Here is a 20182-nt window from a genome sequence, read left to right as displayed (position 1 = left end):
TATTTATAATATTGGGCATTTGCGAAAAAGTGACAGTCAAAACCAATGATTACATTTTTACGTTAGCAAATTCTACAAAAAACAGGCATCGTTAATTTTTCAGTTTTAGTCGTTTTTTCAACTATTTTGTTTATTGTTCTTATGGTAAGTGCTAAAATTTGTACGAATCTACAATAAATGGATGAAAGAACGATGTTTTATGCAGAAATCTTCATTAAAATTAGTTTCAACGCATGATTCAAATTGCGAACACTTCATTTTTCAATGTGAATTTACTGAGCCTTAATGTTATAAATAATTTAATAATCAAATAATTTTAACCATTTCAACATCATTTACAGGTATCGATATCGATATAGCGCCCTTGGTCCCGAAACCATGTAAACTTTAAAAAGCATATACAATCAATAATTGTGAAAGCAAAATCCATTTTTTTTGCGAGTATAACATATGAATCGGTCCAGTAGTTCAAAAGTTATGTTTTTTTACAGATATGCATCTTTGCTGTTCGGAATTTGAGACAAAAGTGATCAAACATATTTTTAGTTTTTCATCATGTTTATTTATTTATAAATCAATTTTATTGTAGTGAAGTTAAAAAAAAGGCTCTATTGTATCCAAAAATCAATTTAACATCACGAAAGAGTACCATTTTGAGTAATGAGACACTGTTTAATGACCATCAAAGCTTAAGTGTTCGTAATTTGAGACAAAACGGAATGTTCGAATCGGTTTTGAAAATTTTTGATAACTGGATTGACAGAATCCAGATCGAAATAACATCGCCAAATTTTTTTTCCTGAGGAAGATCGTTTATTGCCATTTCTTTTAACATTTATTTCTGCTTTTTCAGAACTGTGTTCTAATGACAGAATACACCTTCAGAGCCGATGAATATCAGCCGAAATCGTGATGATCTTTATGAATCTATAATTTGCCTTGATATTCTCTGAGCCCTATTTTCGATTCATATTGGGAGTTTACTTCTGTCATTTGCTTTCGCCACGAATGGCTTCATTTGCCTAAAACTCATCAAACACAAATACCATCAAATGGTCAATTCGCTCTCCCCCCAAAAGATATGAAATTTGATTTGCCACCATCCGTGAGCAGAACCGAGCATTTAATGGTCACTTATTTTTGCAGATGCTCCTATACCCGAAGCGGAAACAATTTCCCCCGTAGTCTTGGAACCAGCGAAAGGTCACAGTTATTTTGAATCGTATCATTTCCTTTCCCAAACGCAAGAAATCACGTACAAAATCGATTTTGGGATAAATTGGTATCGACCAACATCAACGTGTATAAATGTATATCTGTATATCTCGAGCAGTTTTCGTTGCTGCAAGTCGGTAGCTCCCCGTTTTCCTCCTTCTATCCCGTTCCCCAGCAACATCTGTGGCAGAAGGAAATTATTTATCTATTTATTTTTTTTCATTTATTGCTCTTCTCATTATTGTGCTCCGTTCTTTTTTTTTTACTTCCAGATAACGAACTCTACTCCGGCACGGTGGCTGACTTCAGCGGTCTTGACCCAATTATCTACCGGGAACCACTGCAGACGGACCAGTATGACAGCTGGAGCCTGAATGGTAATGAGACGTCACTAATTTATGATTTGATTCCGTCCAAAATCATGCCTCCTGCTACATGCCATTTTGTTTGAGTAGAAATGAGTGTTCGAAATGGATGATTTGGTTGCTAATTGACCGAGGTTTCTTATTTCAATGAAGGTGACACTTTGCTCGAGATGGTTCTGTTGAATTATCCTACTGAAATTTGATCCATCGAAAGTTATCATTATAGAAAGGATCAATGAATTTCCATCCCAGTTACGATCATTCAAAAATAACTTTAAGGGTCTCCTATTAATCTTATTATCTGCAATTTATTTCGAATTCAGAATATTTACGATTTTTTGAATTTAGGCATAGGTTTAACCCATTCCGCATTGAATGCATTTTTCATTGCATAAATGCAAAATGGCTTGAAATGTTGAGCTTTCAGTATGAAATATGCATTCCATCATGCCCGGAAAAATCATTCACGTAAAAACATAAAGTTATCTGTAGCGTTCATTCGTTATTCGATGGATTCGTTGTCACTTCGATGTGGAATAGTAATTTTGATTTATTGACAGAAACAAGCGATTTAGTTTCCAACTGCCAATGCACCGCCAAATGTTCTCTCATTGGATATATTCATCTATACGATAGCTCGCGTTTTTCAACACATATTGTTCCCGGGGGTGACATTAACATATTGCGCGGTTAAAACAACATCCAATCGAATACTCATCTCTATTGATATTACCGCCCACGCATAATTTACCGCCCGGTTTATATTTCCCCCCAAATCGTGTTGGTGTGTGGCCAGTTTTTCGACAAATAAATGCATAATTAATTACCAAACTGTGAAGGTGTAAATTGACTATTATCACTTTCATGCATATTTCAGCGCCCAATTTTGTCGAATCATTCACGCAAGGTGACTTTGTCTATTTCTTCTTTCGTGAAACGGCCGTCGAGTTCATCAACTGTGGCAAGGTAAGAGGACACTTTTATTTTTACTTTTTGTTTTCTCTCTCTCTCGACCACAACTTTGGGTGTTGGGGCTTTTATTTTGTGACTTTGATGCGTGTTACTTTGTGTGGTGACTCGAAAATAGCTCACAGGACAATTGAATTAAGGTTGGCTGATTACTTTTCCCGTTTTCTCATTATCCCCCAACAGGCCGTCTTCAGTCGTGTGGCCCGCGTGTGCAAGTGGGACAAAGGTGGACCACATCGGTTCAAGAATCGGTGGACCACTTATCTCAAATCTCGCCTCAACTGCTCGATGCCGGGAGATTTTCCGTTCTATTTCGACGAGATTCGTAAGTATATACCCTACATATGTGATGATTACTCGTAGAAAGAAGCCGGAGCTCGTTTTCTCGAGTCGAGAATATAATAATTAATGCAATTTCCCGGTTAGAAAGTATTAGAATATTTACGCCAAACTGTCACAAGAAGGATGTTTTATTTAAAAGTAGCTCGAAGATGTAGATTATTTCCGCCAGGAAATTGAATTCGCATTCTCGCTCGCTCAAATGAAACTTCTGGAAGCCAAATGAAACAGCAAGCAAGAGTTTTATGCTGATTTTCGCTCGCTTTTTGAGCTACGCTAGGATAATTTTCTTTCCGGGACGAACAGCAGCTTCAGTAGCTTCCCAGCAGCGCCCACATATCAAAACTTTTCCCTTTTTCGCGTCGTCGTTCATCCACCTGTCTGATAAGTTCTTGCATATTTCACGAATTCCCCAATATCGTCCCGTTCCAGCTAGCTGTATAACTAGCGAGGTGAGGCGAAGATAAGGATCTCATTAAATCTTTGAGTTTATCTTGTTTCTGATCTGATGAAAAAGAAAATTCATTCGCTTTCGAATGGATTATGCGGCGTAGGTGTGGTATAGGCTTTTAGGGTACGCCTCTTAAAATATGCGTTGATGTTATGGGTGAAAGTTTTCCACAACGTTGAATATATGATTGTTGGAACCTACGAGCATTTCAATTTTAATGTCAACGTTTCATTAATATGCGAAACTAGGAAAACTAAAATCCGATTGTGCAGCTGTCAAGTTATCTTTCTGACTTTTAGGATCTTTAAAAATGGAAAACGCCTTATTCTGGAAGCCCTGTGGAATACGTAGAATTCAATTGTGATCCGTTGGCAGTAACAAATTATTTTGTTAAGCAACATTAAAAATGATCGAAAGGAACGATCTACCAGGAAAGTTCTTCGATTTTGTTCAGATCTTGTATAGTCATTCCTCATCGTAAAATAAAAGATCACATTCATATGAGATAGTTTCAACGTTAACACTTTGCCATCCGCACGTTTTACTAATCTCATCCTTAGTTCTCATAAGTTCTCAACTCTGTTCCCATACTTTCATGAATTTATACATACATACGTAAATAAATACTAAATTATATTTAACGACGCAACGATTTTCATGATTTGCATACCAATCGGAAATTATCTAAGATTTGTTAGATATGCCATACATCATTATTTCTAATTTCGTATTGGTTTAAATTAGAGAAAACAAAAAGCATTTCTGTGCTTACCAATCCGTGCTGTCAATTACGAGTAACTAACGTAGCAGCGAGACACAAAATTGGTCCGTTCGCTAGAAACCCAAATGCAGCGTTTGTTCTACAGATTTCATCTAGTATCCATTATATAGTGGTTTCATATTCACTTGCCATAGTGACGGCTTTAAGTTTTCCTCCAAAACTTTGACGTAGGATTCACCAGTCATCTTTCCATCGATTTTGACAAGATTGGCTGCTCCATTCCAGGAAAAACAGCCCCACACAAGCAGTGATCCTTCTCCGTGTATAACTGTTCACTCGAGGAAATCTGAATAGCAGGAAATCTGGATCACTCGACAAGATTTATCGGGATCCGATTGTTCCTAGCGACGAATAAGGCGATCTGCTCCGGAAGGCCTGTCGTCGAAAATTGCGACAAAATCGCTGAATTAGCCGAGAAAGACCGGCATAGTAGCAGCCGTAGCATCGGCCAATAGCTGGGGATAAGTCATCAAACCGTTATTAACCATTTGAAGAAGCTTGGATTCACAAAGAAGCTCGATGTATGGGTGCCACACACGTTGACGCAAAAAAACATCTTTGACCGTATCGACGCATGTGAATCGCTGCTGAATCGCAACAAAATCGACCCGTTTCTGAAGCGGATGGTGACTGGCGATGAAAAGTGGGTCACTTACGACAACGTGAAGCGCAAACGGTCGTGGTCGAAGCCCGCTGAAGCGGCTCAGACGTTGGCCAAGCCCTCATTAACGGCCAGGAAGGTTCTGCTGTGTGTTTGGTGGGATTGTCAAGGAATAATCTATTATGAGCTGCTTCCCTATGGCCAAACGCTCAATTCGGACCTGTACTGCCAACAACTGGACCGCTTTAAGGTAGCACTCATGAAGAAGAGGCCATCTTTGATAAACAGAAGCCGCATTGTCTTCCATCAGGACAACGCCAGGCCACACACTTCTTTGGTTACGCGTCAGAAGCTCCGGGAGCTCGGATGGGAGGTTCTTTTGCATCCGCCGTATAGTCCGGACCTTGCACCAAGTGACTACCACCTGTTTTTGTCCATGGCGAACGAGCTAGGTAGTCAGAAGTTAGCCACAAAAGAGGCCTGTGAAAATTGGCTATCCGAGTTTTTTGCCAATAAGGAAGCAAGCTTCTATAACAGGGGTATTATGAAGTTGGCATCTCGTTGGGAACAAGTCATCGAACAAAACGGCGCATATTTGACTTAAAACAGATGATTGTAACTAATTATATGAACAAATGAATATTCAAAAAAAATACCGCAGGACTTTTTTGACAGCCTAATATTTCTTACTAGCTGACCCGGCAAACTTCGTCCCGCTCAAAATTTATTTTTCGTTATCACATTTACGTTTTCTTAGCACGTTCATGGGTCCAATCACAGAACTGTTCATTGATTGATCTTCTAATCTACCCTTCAAAATTATTTTTACTATAAAATGTTAGTATTTCTACCAAAACTCGACATTATAATATCGGATTATTTCAGACACAATTCTGCAAGATTTTTATAACATTTTTATAACAAATAACATGTTTCTTCGTTACATGGAATAAATGTTTGATACAGAAAATATGATGGAATGAAAACAGCCCTAAACCGAACAATTCCTTCCTCGAGTTTTGCTCTTATTAACACATTCGGCGATCCATTTTTATTTATTTAGATAGAAGACGATATAGACGATAAATGGACTAACAACGCTTGTCCATATGTAGTTGTAGAACACATGCGAATTGAATTTTTCGAATTTTCCCATTTTCCTTCAGAGTTTTCCGAAAATTTTCAATTGTCATGTTTGATTGGAATATGTTTGGTTGAAATATGTGCATTATTTTTATGGGACCCCCTCTCCTTTCCAGATTTGGTTCCGTTCGCAGGAATAGTTTTTGAATTATGCGGAAATGTTTCATTTGTATAGCAACAGCTGGGACCAGCTGGGTGTGGTGTACTATGAGCTGATAAAACCGAATGAAACCAATGACGAATTTCATGCCAACTCGTCTTGCCAGCACCATCTCAGATAGCAGTGAAACGTTGTGGACGTAAAGACATGGGTCATTTAAGAAACTTCACATACTTCAAATATTCGAAAAAGAATTAGACTACTTTTTGGAAAAAGACAATTTTTTTTTATTTTTTACAAAAATTTATAATTTAAAAACTATGATACCTACAAAATTCTTGTCAAAGGATAAAATGTAGAAAATTTTTAAATTTTCACAAAAAAAATACCAAAAATTTGTTGGAAAAAAAAATTGCTGACAAAAAAGTTATTTTGAAAATAAAAATTGATTTTTATCTAAAACGTATTTTTTTTAAATTCCCAAAAATGTATATATATGAATAGCCCTTAAAAATTCTAACAAGTCGTCCATACATCGGAAGATGGACACTTTTACAGGGAAAAAGTTTTTCGAAGAACAACTTTTTCATGTTTTCTTTGAAAAAAGTACAACTAACCCTAATTTTGTTTAAAGTCGAGATAGCGATATGGAGGTCTCCGTAGCCACATTGGTTGCGCGTTCGCTTAGTAAGCGATCGATCGTGAGTTCAAAACACAGGGCCCTCATTGACCATCTTTGTGTTGTTACAGAATAGCTACGTCCACGCAACAACAATCACAATCATCAGCGATGGAGATCGATCCACGGTCGAAATAAGATCGATTCATCCATACAACTGCTCTGCTCTGCAAGACACATCGGGCTGCTGTTCTATAAATAACTCAACAATGATCAATCAACTGTCTCCGCTGTCCGGTGGTCCAACTGGATAATGGAAGAACAGAAAGAATACTCTTACGCCTAAATGGCTACTGTGTGAATGTACCATATGTAATGGTATAGAAGGAATACTGGCGAATGACAACTGTGCAATTTGCTAATTATAGATATGATAACCATGTGACATGTACACGATTAAAATTTGGCTCTGTTACATCTAAAATGCTAATGAGCCTTAAATAAATAAATGGGACAAAAAAAAAAGATAGCGATATAGTGTGTTCGACAAGGTTTTAGATCTTGTTAAAATATAAACTTTTGTCGAATGTCGAAGACATAAACTTTCTATCTTTTATAGTTTTTGGAATATAAGTCATTTTTGTATGAAGACTCCTGAAAAAAATAATGTTTTCCTCGTAACATTTTTGTGTGTAAATTCTCACGTTTGACATGTTCTTGACATATTTCTAAATAGAGAAAAGTTAGCAGAGCATGTAAATTGCGATAATTTATACATAAAAATGTTACGAATTAAACATTAATAGTATTTATAAAGGAAAAAAAATGAAAAAGTTGTTGTTCGAGAAACTTTTTCCATATAAATGTGGCCATCATCCGATGTATGGAAAACTTGTTGGAAATTTAAAGGGCTCTTTATATCTATTTTATCAGAATTTTAAAAGCATATGTTTTCGAGAAAAATTAATTTTAATTTTCAAAATATTTTTTTTTCGATGAATTTTTTTCCAAAAAATTCTTTGATAATTTTTAATGAAAACCAGAATAATTTTCTAGATTCCATTCTTTGACTAAAATTTTGTAGGTCTGATAGATTTTTTTTTAATTTTGAGTTTTTTCAACTTTTTTTGGAAAATCTTAACTTAAAAACTATAAGATCTACAAAAAGTTCGTCAGAGAATTAAATGTAGGAAATTACTTAGGTTTTCATTAAAAATTATCAAAGAATTTTTTGGAAAAAAATTCATTGAAAAAGAATATTTTGGAAATTAAAATTCATTTTTCTCGAAAACATATACTTTTAAAATTCTGAAAAAATAGATATAAATAGCCCTTAAAATTTCCAACAAGTTTTCCATACATCGGACGATGGGCACCAGGGCTAGTTATTTTCGAAACTAATAAATGTGATTGAATTTTATTCATACAGCTCTCACTTCCACTACAGTCATTTTCGGTGGATTAATTTCAGTGTATCGGAGTGAAGTGGAAACGAAATATTCTCTACGCATACAGTAACATTGATTCTTTTGTTTCGTTCCTTTCCTCTTTCGGTCTCTTACAAGTATAAAAGCAGAAGCTTTCACTGACGATTAAAACTGCTTGAACGGGTTATATTTATATTCATTTCGCATGTTTGAGGAAGCTTGCTGCTTTCAAACGTATGTTTTATTTTACCAAAATGGATCGTCGCGGACCGTGTTCAAAATTCTTCAATCACTTGTAAATAACATGTTTCTCTGTTATTTGGAATACATGTTTGTTACAGAAAATATAATAAAATGAAAGACTGCACAGGTCGGACTATTCCTTTCTCGAGTTTTAGGGGGCAAGAAATATTTCTATGATTTCTACCCTCTCTAAGGGTGAAAGGAATAGTCCGATTTGAGCTGTCTTTATTTTATTATATTTCCTTTATCAAATATGTATTCCATGTTACGAAGAAGCATACACGCACGCGCATACCAAATGCGTGCACAAATACGCACACACACGCGCAATCATGCACAAACATGTGCACAAAAACGCGAGCGCACACAATCATACAAATGGATGCACAGGTGCGCACAAACGCGCACACACGAGCACATACACGAGCACATACACGAGCACATACACGAGCACACGCACAGACGGACGCACGGAAAGAAACGAGCACGCACGTGCACACACGCCACAAATACGCACAAATACGTGCACACGTACGCACACACACCCGCACATGCCCACGCACAAAAAAACGCGCACACCTGCACGCAAGCAAGAAAAAAAACACGCGCAAACGCACGTACACACGCGCACACAAACACGCACAAATGCGCGCAAACACGCCTACACATGCCCGCGCATAAAAAAAGCGCACACCTGCATGCAAGCAAAAAAAAACACGCGCACACACACGCACACAAACACCCAAAAAACACGCGAGCATACACAAATAAACGTGCACGCACACAAACAAGCACAAACACAAACATCGGGCTGTCGAATACTCGGCTATCCGGACTCGAAGCTGACCGGTATCCAGTATCCGACCAAACCACTATCCGTTTCATCACTAATTTCACGCTGACAACTAGCGCCGGTAAATAATTACTCCTGCAGGCATACTACACAACCCTCACTGCATCGCTTTCATTAGTTTCAGTGAATAAGTTTCAAATGCAACAAGGAAACATTCATTTCTATACAAACTGCCAGAATACATGGATGCTTCAAATTAATTTCCAAGTGACGATTTCTAACGTCGCTTTTGTTTGCAGAATGAAAGGAATCAACGTGAAATGAAAGGAATATGTACAAAAGAGATGAGATATTTTTCTTATTGTGCGTGAAAAGAGAATAGATATATTTTTAGCCTGCATGGTTCTGGTTCTGTTCTGAGAAGCGATAGACACATTGAGTGACGATGTGCTAATTGAAGTGAAATTGTAGACCCTGATGGGCACATTTACATGGAAAAAGTTTTTTGAACAACAACTTTTTCTTTTTTTTCTTTGAAACAATACTATTAATGTTTAATTCGTAACCTTTTTATGTTTAAATTATCTCAATTTACATGCTCTGCTAACTTTTCGCTTTTTAGAAACATGTAAAGAACATGTCAAACGTGAGAATTTGCACACAAAAATGTTACGAGAAAAACATTATTTTTTTCAGAAGTCTTCATGCAAAAATGACTTATATTCCAAAAACTATAACAGATATAAAGTTGACGTCTTCGACAAAATTCATATTTTAATAAGATCTAAAATTTTGTCGAATATACTATATCGCTATCTTGACTTTAAACAAAATTAGGATTAGTTGTATTTTTCCCAAAGAAAATATAAAAAAGTTGTTAGAAAAACTTTTTCTCTGTAAAGGGCCCATCTTCCGATGTATGGAAATATATTTTTGGAAATTAAAAAAAAAACGTTTTTGAGAAAAATGGATTTTAATTTTTAAAATAACTTTTTTTCAGCGAAATTTTTTTTCCAAAAAATGTTTGGTATTTTTATCAATTTCCTACATTTTATCCTTTGACATGAATTTCGTAGGTATCATAGTTTTTATGTTGTAAATTAAGAAAAAAATTTAGGCTTTTTCCAAAAAGTAATCTAATCATTTTTCGAAAATAAATAATCCATGTCTTTACACCCACAAAGTTTCACTGCTATCTGAGATGGTGCTGCCAACGGCCAGTCGAGTTGGCATGAAATTCGTCATATAAATTCTGTCAAATATTTACCGGGAATTTATATTTTAATAGAAAATGCTTTATTTATTATCTAAGTTTATATTATCGTTTTTATCATAGGCACTTTCTGAAGCAATGTACTTATCTTTAAATAATTTTTGTGTTTAGGGTTGCTCTACTTGGAACGCGTGGAAAACGAATAATCTAATGATTGTGAAAAACACTGTAGAAGATGCAGGCAATTCACTCCAAATTTCAGTAATTGTTTTGCTTTATTAACACATGAAAGTTTCGCTCTTTTACCCTTTAGGATATACCACTTTTGTTTAATATACATAAGTCATCCATAACACAATTTGAAATTGTTTGTTGTGATTTAAATTTGCATCGCAACACATAACAATTTGAAATTCCACCTCTGATACTACCTAATAATTCACATAAACTACCTTTTTTCATCCCAAACCGGCTTTAAACAGCACTATGACATACACGCAACTAACAACTGTCAGCAGAACACTGTTGCACCATGCTGCGGATAATGCATTCTGCAAACAGTGGGCATTGGGCAGTTAGTGGAACTGGTAAACCGGAACCGTTTGCATAACTGAAATCTACTATTCTATTAGCATGATTAGATGTAAAACTCGCCCGTCACCATCACTGATGCTGCTGCTGCTGCATCGTCATCGTCAGCTGCGTGAAATTGCAATTGCTGCATGACACTTTCTGCCAAGATATAACGACATCTGGCTCGCTCGCAAAGGGTCATCCACACTGAACCCTCTGCTTGCAATGAGTGGTAAGAGCGGGGGTAAGGAGAGGGAGAGTTTAAGGTGTTGACTTGACAGGAAATTATTCGGAATGGCTGCATTTTAGTCTAGGCTATATGGCTAAAAGATGCACTTCATGGCACGTACATGAATTCATAATCTTATCGTCGTCACCATCTCTTCCGAATTGTGAACTCGTTGGCAGAATTGGCCAGACCATGGGAACCTCCAAACACGTACCATGAGATAAGAACAAGCCAGCAAGCAACAAGTGCGCCCACCCGAATGTGTGTGTGTGTGTGTGTTTGATCATTTGGTAAATTTTCCACTGCATTGTAATGGCTGATCAACAGCAACGACGTCACCATCACACCATTTTATAATTTTCATGGCTCTTGGATGATGCTGCGATACCATACATGTCATGAAATGAGATTTAAATATTGAAATGTGAAGAGACTGTCCATCGAAACTAAGATTCGAAATAGTTTTGACTCATTTTCATCGAATATGAAATAATTGAAAAACTCAACAAAGAATGACCAACTAAGCTATTTTCCTCCCGAAACCGGTCGAAGAGGGGGCGAAAAAAAACCAACTATGGGGAACAACTTTTTGCTTCACGCTGAACAAATGGCGGTCTCAGTGCTATTTTTCTTAGAAGCAGAAAGTGCAATCACGACGATGTCGAGGCGACAGCGTTGGCGAAATTGCTTTCTTTTTGCCCTTCTAACTAGTCTTCAACTGCTGTTGATTCAATTTTTCCCCTTAGGAGGGCTTCTATTTTTCTTGACATACCTTTTCCGCACATTTCTTTCCTTTCATGAAAATGTGTGTTATTTTAGCAATCACTTTTTTCTCGTAGTCTCTGCACCGTCTGACATCGCTGAATGAGGTTGATTTTTAATCCCTCAGAGATGTATATTTTATATATTACATACTTCAAATTTGAAGAACACTGAACAACAGGAAAACTGGGTTTCTTAAAGATTTAGCACGTTCTTCATAATAGTGTTCGTTTAAATATGGGATATTTGACTTTATTAATATTGCATTAATATTGAACAAGTTACACAATATCGTAGGTGGTACGAATCCAGAATTGTTATATCGAAAGCTCGCTTCCACAATTTAGAATTTAACTGGCCGCATCTTTGCAACCAGGGTTCGACATTTTCGAAGATGAAACATGGAAATCGACTCTCCGCTAGAATGCGGAAGCCGATAGCTCCATAGTCCCCTGGCTATCCTCAGGTTGATATGACTTTGTCGAGCCCTGATTACAACTGCTAAGTAAAACGTAAGGAAGTTAGTACGACACATACCCAACACTAAACGTATCAACACTCATAACATACCTTTTTCCATCATGATTTGTGAAACATATATATTAAACTAATAAATAACATTATTAAAATACATCAGAGCTGTACATTGTCGATGCTCACTTCCGACTCAAAATGTATATGGTACACCCAAACTGGTGGAAAACATTTCATCTTCGGTAGAAACAATGCTTTTTCGTGTGCTGAAGGGTGAAATGAGCAAATATGGGAGCTGCTTCAAAAGCTTTAATATGTTTGGATGTATGAGGGCAGACCTCTATCTCTCTTTTCTTCTTTATTTATCTCTTTTGGGATTGTACAAAAAAAAAGTATCAACGGGGATCGAAACAAGGCCAGATGGAATGCAAGGCTGTTGAACACGACCACGCTATCCACATAGCTACTGGTGCTGTTTCATAAATGAGTGATATACGAAAAGCTATCATACGTTCTTCTTCTTGAATGGCGTTAACGTTCCCTTGTGGAACTTTTGCCGTCTCAACGTATGCATTAACTAGCGTTTTTTTAATACGTGGTTGAGATTTCTTAAGCCAAATTCGACACGACAAAACACGCATTGAATGTATTCCGAGGGGCAAGCTCTAGAATACGCGTGACCACAGTGCAAGTCGAAGGAAATTTCTTTGACGAAAAATCCCCCGGCCAGAACGGGAATCGAACCCGAACATCCGGCATGATAATGTGCGACGCTAACCACTCGGCCACGGTTGCACCAGCTATCATACGTGCTTATTCGCAATATGTCTCCTGTTTTGCTCGCTCATATTGACCTTACATAGCTCTAGCATTTATATTATACAAATGACAAGAATGAGTAATTCCAAATGAAATCGACAAATGACAAAACATGAGTTTTTTTTTATTAGAATGAAAGTGTGTATTCCGTTTGGGTTAGAGGAAATATGAGTTTTCCACAGCAATTGGGATTTTCTTGACTCAAGTGTAACTTTTGAAAAGGGCGTATCGATTTGAGTAAGGGAAATCTTTGATAATTTATATCTCAAAAAACTATGAGTCGTACCGAAATAGAAATAGTCATACAAAATAGAAGTCACGCAGAAAGTTTAAAAAATGGGCCCGTGATGGTTAAATTATTTTTGACGAACTTTGTGGAACACTGAATTTTTAGGAATTTTCGAAAATTCGAATTTTTGTATGTTAACAATCATTTTTAGCCACAAATTATGAATTCTGATGTGATTTAAAACAAAAAAGGTTATTATCAATCTCCTTCTAAATGTAGCCATTCTCGAAATATTTAAAAAAATATTTCTAATTTATTGTCTTTTATAATATAGTAAATAATCCCTTTTAATATCTTTGTCGTGTTATACCGTCATGTTCATGGAATTTTATGAATTTGCTTATAATTTCCAACAACTTTTCCGAATACATCATCATGGTTAATTTTTTGACTCAAGCGTAACTTTTGAAAAGGGCGTATCGATTTGAGTAAGAGAAATCTTTGATAATTTATATCTCAAAAATATGAGTCGTACCGAAATAGTGTGTTAGAAAGAGTTATAGAATATTGTTGGCTTAATTTGAAAAAAATATACACTGAGAAGAAAAATTAGTACTCTTTTTTTTATTTACAAAATAAAATTTCAATTTGCGATATCAAAAAATATGTATTTTTTTATATTTTTTTCAATTTTGTTCATATAAAATAGAAGTCATGTAGAAAATTAAAAAAATGGGCCCAAGATGGTAAAACTATTTTTGACGAAATTTGTGGGACATCGAAGGTGCGCTATCTTCAGTCAAAAAAGATTAATATGCTTGAGTGGCAATCCCAGTCCCCAGACCCCAACCCCATAGAGCATCTATACTGGATGGAAAATCCAATGAGTTGGAGTTTTATGTAAATTTGAAAATGAATGCAAACAATGGCTTGTTTACATCCTTTCATGGAAAAAGTATTTTGCGTAATGTTGTTTACTTTTTTCTTTCCAACACTGTACATAGGATATTTGGGAACTTATCAAATCTTCACAAACTGTTTTAAGATTAGTTCTCTGAAGAGAGACAAATCGATGCATTTCACCAAGAAAATGTTAGTATCAGAGAAATTTCTCGTCGGGTTGGACGATCCAATCAAGTAGTGCTCAATTATTTGGCGAATCCTCAAGGATACGGTAAGAAGAAGAGAGCTCCACGTAAATCGAAGCTCTCTGACCGGAATAAGCGGGAAATAGCTAGAACAGGTTCGAATACCTCACAGTCGCATGTGCAAATAAAGCAATATTTCAACTACTTAACTGCTCGAGTGACAATTCATAAAATTTTGGTAGAAAATTCTCGCATAAAGAGGGCTTAAAAGGTTAAAACTCCTCATCTTACACCATCTCACCTCGGAAAACGTCTGAGTTTTGCCAAAGCTCACATGAACCGACAGTGGGACATGGTATGTTGTGACAAAAAATGTTTCCAAAAGAGTACATTTTGCTACACCACAGTTCATTTTTAGCACATGTTCTGGCAACATAAAATGTTCTACCAAATACACCAGACCAAATACACCAGACCAAATACACGGCCCAGACAGAGAAAGATATATTTTTGTTCATGTTCTTCTTTATCGTCTTAGAAAACACCTTCCAACTTCATTTTATGATGAGGGGTAATATTATCACGCTCCTTTATAATAGCGCTGGCAGCTATATGGATAGCGTGGTCGTGTAAAGTAACTTTGCATTCCAGCCGGCCTTGGTTCGATCTCCATTGACGTCGTATGGACTTTTTTTTCGCACAATCACAATCACAAATGAAAAGAGGAAAGAAAACAGAAAGAGATGTCTGCTCACATACATACAAACCATTTTTAAGCTTTCAAAATAGCTTATTATTTCCGCATTTGACTCTCATGCACAGGAAATTGCCAAAATTCTTTTCTGCCAAAGATGACATGTTTTCTGCCAACGCTAGTTTGGCTGTAGTAATACTTCTATACATCTTGATATCGCCCTTCAATTTGCTCCAAACTGATGCAGGCTGGAAATAATGCTACCCCTCTCTTCACGCTCAATAGTTTCGCTCATTTAGTTTCGAAATTGAGGGGCTTAAAATGCAAGGGGTGTAAGTGACTTGCTCGATTTCTCTTCATCAACTTTTTCTTTAGTTAATAACTCAACTGCAAAAACGTTCCAATTTAAGTTTGCTATAGTATCCGATAGATAAGGTTCTGACCTATCTTCCACATTGTCAAATACAGCTGGGAATGTATTTGCAGCTAAGTTATGACCAAAAGAGAGAGTCGATGTAGAGAAATCGATCCAATCACTTACACTCCTTTCATTTCTAAGCCCCTCTTCAGTTATCAAAATGGCGTCCAAGCTTGCATATCTTGCTCGCGCAACAGAAAACGTACGCGAAGTTAAAACATCCGCTGCTTTTCCTAAACACTAAACGATTTGTCGGATAAGGTGATGATAATGTAGGCGAATCATCCGAGGAGTCGAAAGGGTCTTAAATTTAAAAAAAATAAAAAGTCGATGGTGCTGCCCAAAGATCACAAGAAATTGAGGAAAACGCAAAAACGAAAACGGACGCTTCAATGTATAATTTTCGTTGTACTACTAAAAGAAATTTTAAACATAATTTTCTTCGACCAATTGAGAATAGAAAGACAAAGTTAATATAAATGTAGATTGGCTATCAATAGCATAAAATTCTTGGGACAATTATGCAGTGGACTACTTTACGTTTTGTGTTGTGGGAAGAATGAAGGAAAATCAACATTCGGCTGTCGAAATTTCTAAGTAATTTAACCACCTCAAACCACAGTTTCTAAATGTTTTCCCACATTCTTTTCGTTTCCAGAATCCGCGAGCAGTCTGGTCGAGGGCCGGTATGGCAACGGAAATTCCAAGCTAATCTACGCCGTATTCACGACATCAACCAACGCAATCGCGGGCTCGGCGATATGTGCGTTCTCGTTACAGGTAAAGTTCTACCGCTGTTTAGCTAGGTCTAATTTCAATTTTGGGTAAAAGTTTCCAATAGTGGTTTTCACTGTTTTCATTTGAATTGATCAATCTGTTGCATGTGCGATAATTGAACGGGAACGCAAAATAATAATCGTGATTTAGAATTTGATGTACCGTCTACAGCAAGTGTAATTTGCTTTGAACAAATACCTGAAGTACCTCACTTTGAGTGAAACATAAATTTTTGTATTAAAAAATGAAATTCCAATTTCAATTTTGCTAATGAACTGATTACATTATTTTTTCCCCTTTTCATTGCCTTCCCCCAGGATATTGCGGACACATTCGAGGGAAACTTCAAGGAGCAGAGCGGATTGAACTCTAATTGGCTACCTGTTAACCCATCGAAGGTAAGTGTTACACCATGATACCACTCACTTATTTGTATACTATATGCTGCTCAACTCATCGCCTCATTACGGTTCTTCGTCCATTTCTGGTTCTCTTCCTTCTTCGTCTGCTGCCGCCGTCTCCTCAACCCGGTCCGAAGCACTTTCAAACGTTCCAATTTTTGCCTGCTAAGCTCGAGTGTGCTTATAGAAAATAGGTGCTTTTGATGTAAATGATCAAAGGCATCCAGAGGCTGGTTGGTTTCTATAACAAAGCACCTCCCTCCTGTACAGTGTTCCGAACAATCTCGCTCACAGTTCGTTTCCATGCATGAAATATTGCTAAAACTTTCATCAGACGGCTTGAGTGTTCCGAGTGTTTGTGTGTGTGTTTTCACTCTCACCGAGCGCAATGTCCTTTTCCGGGTTGAGGACTTGAGGAGGCGACTGTTGAAAATAGGATGAGCTTAGCTTGTATCTCTCCCTCGGCAGACACCTTAGTAGATCAGGCTAAGCTGCAGACATAAAAGTGGAACGCTCGACCGTTAGCAACAATTAGAGTGAAAGCCTGCACTATTTCGTGTTTCGGTTTTGTGTCCACTCACATAACTGTTATGGGAAACAGAGATGGGATTCAAAATTTCATGAGGGGATATTAGATTCCAGTGCAGATGGTTTTCCCCAAATGTGATAGTCCTCGGAAAATATACGAGCTATTTTTAACTGATTTAACACTAGAACTACCGACAATTCAAAATGACAACAAATGATACGATTTTGTCTGAAAATGCTTTTTGATATTTTCGACAAATACTGTCTTCTTAATATAGTTTATTTCCTTCGATATTTTGACTTAGGACTACGTCTTTGATTTCTATATAGGGGGTCACTCTAAGAAAAATGTAACGTTTATTAGGAGTTTTCAAATGCATATTACGCAGAATCAATCATACGATATATGTTATAATATATACCATTAGACGGCAAATTTATCCAGCATGTTTTTCGCCTGAGACATCAACAGTCGAAACAATAAAACAAGTGAGCAGTTCAACAAATAGAAGAGGTATGTTTTGCGAGCGGAGGCGAAGGTAAATCATGTATTGTGCATTCTTTCTTCCAACTTCGTTCCCATGAATGTTGTATGTAACATAAAATTGCGTGCAATAATTCTTTCTATCTAGCAAGTTAGCAAGATGTTAAAGTGATCAGATGCAAAATTTCATGCATCACTCAACCTTCATGCAAGATTTCATCAAAGCAACGAGGAAAGTGTCACCCATACAGTGATCGTTCATTAATTAAGAAGAGGCAGGGATTATCATGCGAAGACTTAATGAGATCTGCATTATTTATTTATTTTTTTTATCTGTATTATAGTGACTTTCATCTCATTTGGCTGGTTCGTCACTTTTACTTCCATTTTTGGAAGAATGTCGGGAGTGAGAATTGAACTCGTGACCTTTAGCGTGAGAGGCATGGGTGTTACCACTACGCCAGATCGCCTCCACAGATCTGCATTACATCGCATCACAAAAATGAAACGAAATGAAATAATAATATTTTTCATGACTCATATTCATAATTCTCAATGACTCAATTGCTTCTATGATAGATTGAGCAGTAGAACCAATACAACTTGATTGTGATAGTCTGCAAGCGAACATTATTCCACCGGAAAAGCTACTGCTCTCGATGCCTTAGAATAAGACTAATAATAAGAATAAAACAATGGAAAGAAATCACAATACCATAGCTATCCATTGAAAATAAAGCAGCTTCATGATTTCATATGTATTTTACCTCGAAATCGTGAGTATTTTCAACTTGTTTTTTCGTTTCTTCCCCATAAATTTCATATTCAATGTAATCAATGACGATATTTGTTTTTGTTTACCGATTCACATATACTTCATCTACCATTCAACCCTGTTATTTGTCTCACTGATATTCATTAATCATTTTCAGTTAGACAGTTGAGCTTCCTGCCAGAAGCTTATTGTCTTTCTTTGTTCGTTACAAACCGTTTGAAGGTTATGAGTACATAAAACAACTGGCCCTTTTCAGGGCTACTATTTAGAGTTTAAAAAAAGTGAAACTAACAGATTTCTGAACAATGAAAAGAATTATATTTGAAATAACCAAGTATTCAGAACAATCACAGTCCCACGTCAAACTTCCGTCCGTGCCCCTAGGCTCAGACCCTTCTACTTTTTTTAGAAACTAAATATCACACTGGTTAAAATTATAGGTTTGGTCGAAATAGGTATATAAAAACTGTCGGTAGATCTATTGTTAACTAATCCTAACTGCGTGAAAACAGAACATTTGTAAAATTTAAGTAATACTTAAGCAATTCCAGAACTACTTAAATATTTCTTAATTCTTAAAGCATAGCGCGTCCGATTTTGAACTGAAACTGGAAGCTTTAAAAAATGGAATAAACTCGCTTTTCTTAGAATTTATAATTAAGTTTCCCGAAGAACATTCAGGACAATTCAAATGTAACATTTTTTGGATAATAGGTTTTTTTTTTCAAACAGATAATCATTTTTGTTAAATTCATAGAATAAATGTCACTGGGAAACGTAGTTAAAAGCGACTTTTGAGGTTGTACTAAAACTAATCCATTTGTTGGCATCTTCATAAGAATGGGAACATTGCTCAGTTAAGGAAACGTTCAGAAAAAATTATAATCGGAAGGGTGAATATGGCGGTTTGGGGTAGAACTTCAAGAACTTTCAAGCCTTTTCAAGTAGCTTTCCAATCATTGTGATCAGAAATGAATAGTTTGAGCCGGACGAAAAAAAGTTCCTTGTCGGTCCCCAGCTCGGTCGACGCTCAATATGTGAACGAGCATTCAAAACAAAAAAAAACATATTCTTTTGCAGGTACCCGATCCACGGCCCGGCTCGTGTCATAACAACTCCCAAACGCTGCCCGATTTAACGCTCAACTTCAAAAAGACCCACTCACTGATGGATGAAACAGTGCCAACGTTTTTTGGCTCACCGATTTTGTCCCGCGTTAGCACCGTGTAAGTGAATGTGGATATGTGTTTAAGTTCTTGCATTTATAATCTTTAACTCTGCTTCTATCTCTTTTTAACAGCTATCGATTCACCGCCATCGCGGTTGACTCTCAGATCAGAACTCCCGGCGGGAAAACGTATGATGTGATTTTCGTTGGAACAGGTATGTTGGGTCGTAGCGCGTTCGTAGGCAGTGTTCATATAACCTTCATCGAACTAAATCATAATTTCAGATCACGGAAAGATCATCAAAACGGTGAATGCAGAGTCTGCCGATTCCAGCAAAAAAGTTTCCTCGGTGGTCATCGAGGAAATCGACGCTCTTCCTACGAGTGAACCGGTGCGAACGTTGGAAATCGTGCGAACTATGCAATACGGTAAATTTTGTGTCTTAATCCTTCCTTGTACTGCGGAAATCTGATGTTCTGGTTCTGCGTAGAGTTCTTCTTCAC

The 20182-nt window shown here is 36.8% G+C and overlaps 1 protein-coding gene across 5 annotated transcripts in view; it reads left to right on the top strand.

Annotated features, from left to right (window-relative positions):
• The window catches only part of LOC129775270 (semaphorin-1A), a 481842-nt gene that overhangs the window by 367312 nt on the left and 94348 nt on the right, over nucleotides 1-20182 (top strand). For all 5 annotated transcript variants that reach the window (XR_008742907.1, XR_008742908.1, XR_008742906.1 and 2 more), the window contains exons 6-13: nucleotides 1488-1592; nucleotides 2458-2546; nucleotides 2733-2874; nucleotides 16204-16325; nucleotides 16640-16720; nucleotides 19591-19736; nucleotides 19811-19893; nucleotides 19964-20107. Coding sequence is in view for 1 of the 5 variants with exons in the window: in XM_055779783.1 (XP_055635758.1) it covers nucleotides 1488-1592; nucleotides 2458-2546; nucleotides 2733-2874; nucleotides 16204-16325; nucleotides 16640-16720; nucleotides 19591-19736; nucleotides 19811-19893; nucleotides 19964-20107 (912 nt within the window). In the remaining 4 variants the exon portion in view is untranslated. The remainder of the gene's footprint in view (nucleotides 1-1487; nucleotides 1593-2457; nucleotides 2547-2732; nucleotides 2875-16203; nucleotides 16326-16639; nucleotides 16721-19590; nucleotides 19737-19810; nucleotides 19894-19963; nucleotides 20108-20182) is intronic.

The sequence above is a fragment of the Toxorhynchites rutilus genome, chromosome 3 (assembly GCF_029784135.1).
Source record: "Toxorhynchites rutilus septentrionalis strain SRP chromosome 3, ASM2978413v1, whole genome shotgun sequence".
In the NCBI taxonomy this organism is placed as follows: Eukaryota; Metazoa; Arthropoda; class Insecta; order Diptera; family Culicidae; genus Toxorhynchites; species Toxorhynchites rutilus.
This window is presented reverse-complemented; position numbering and strand designations above follow the sequence as displayed.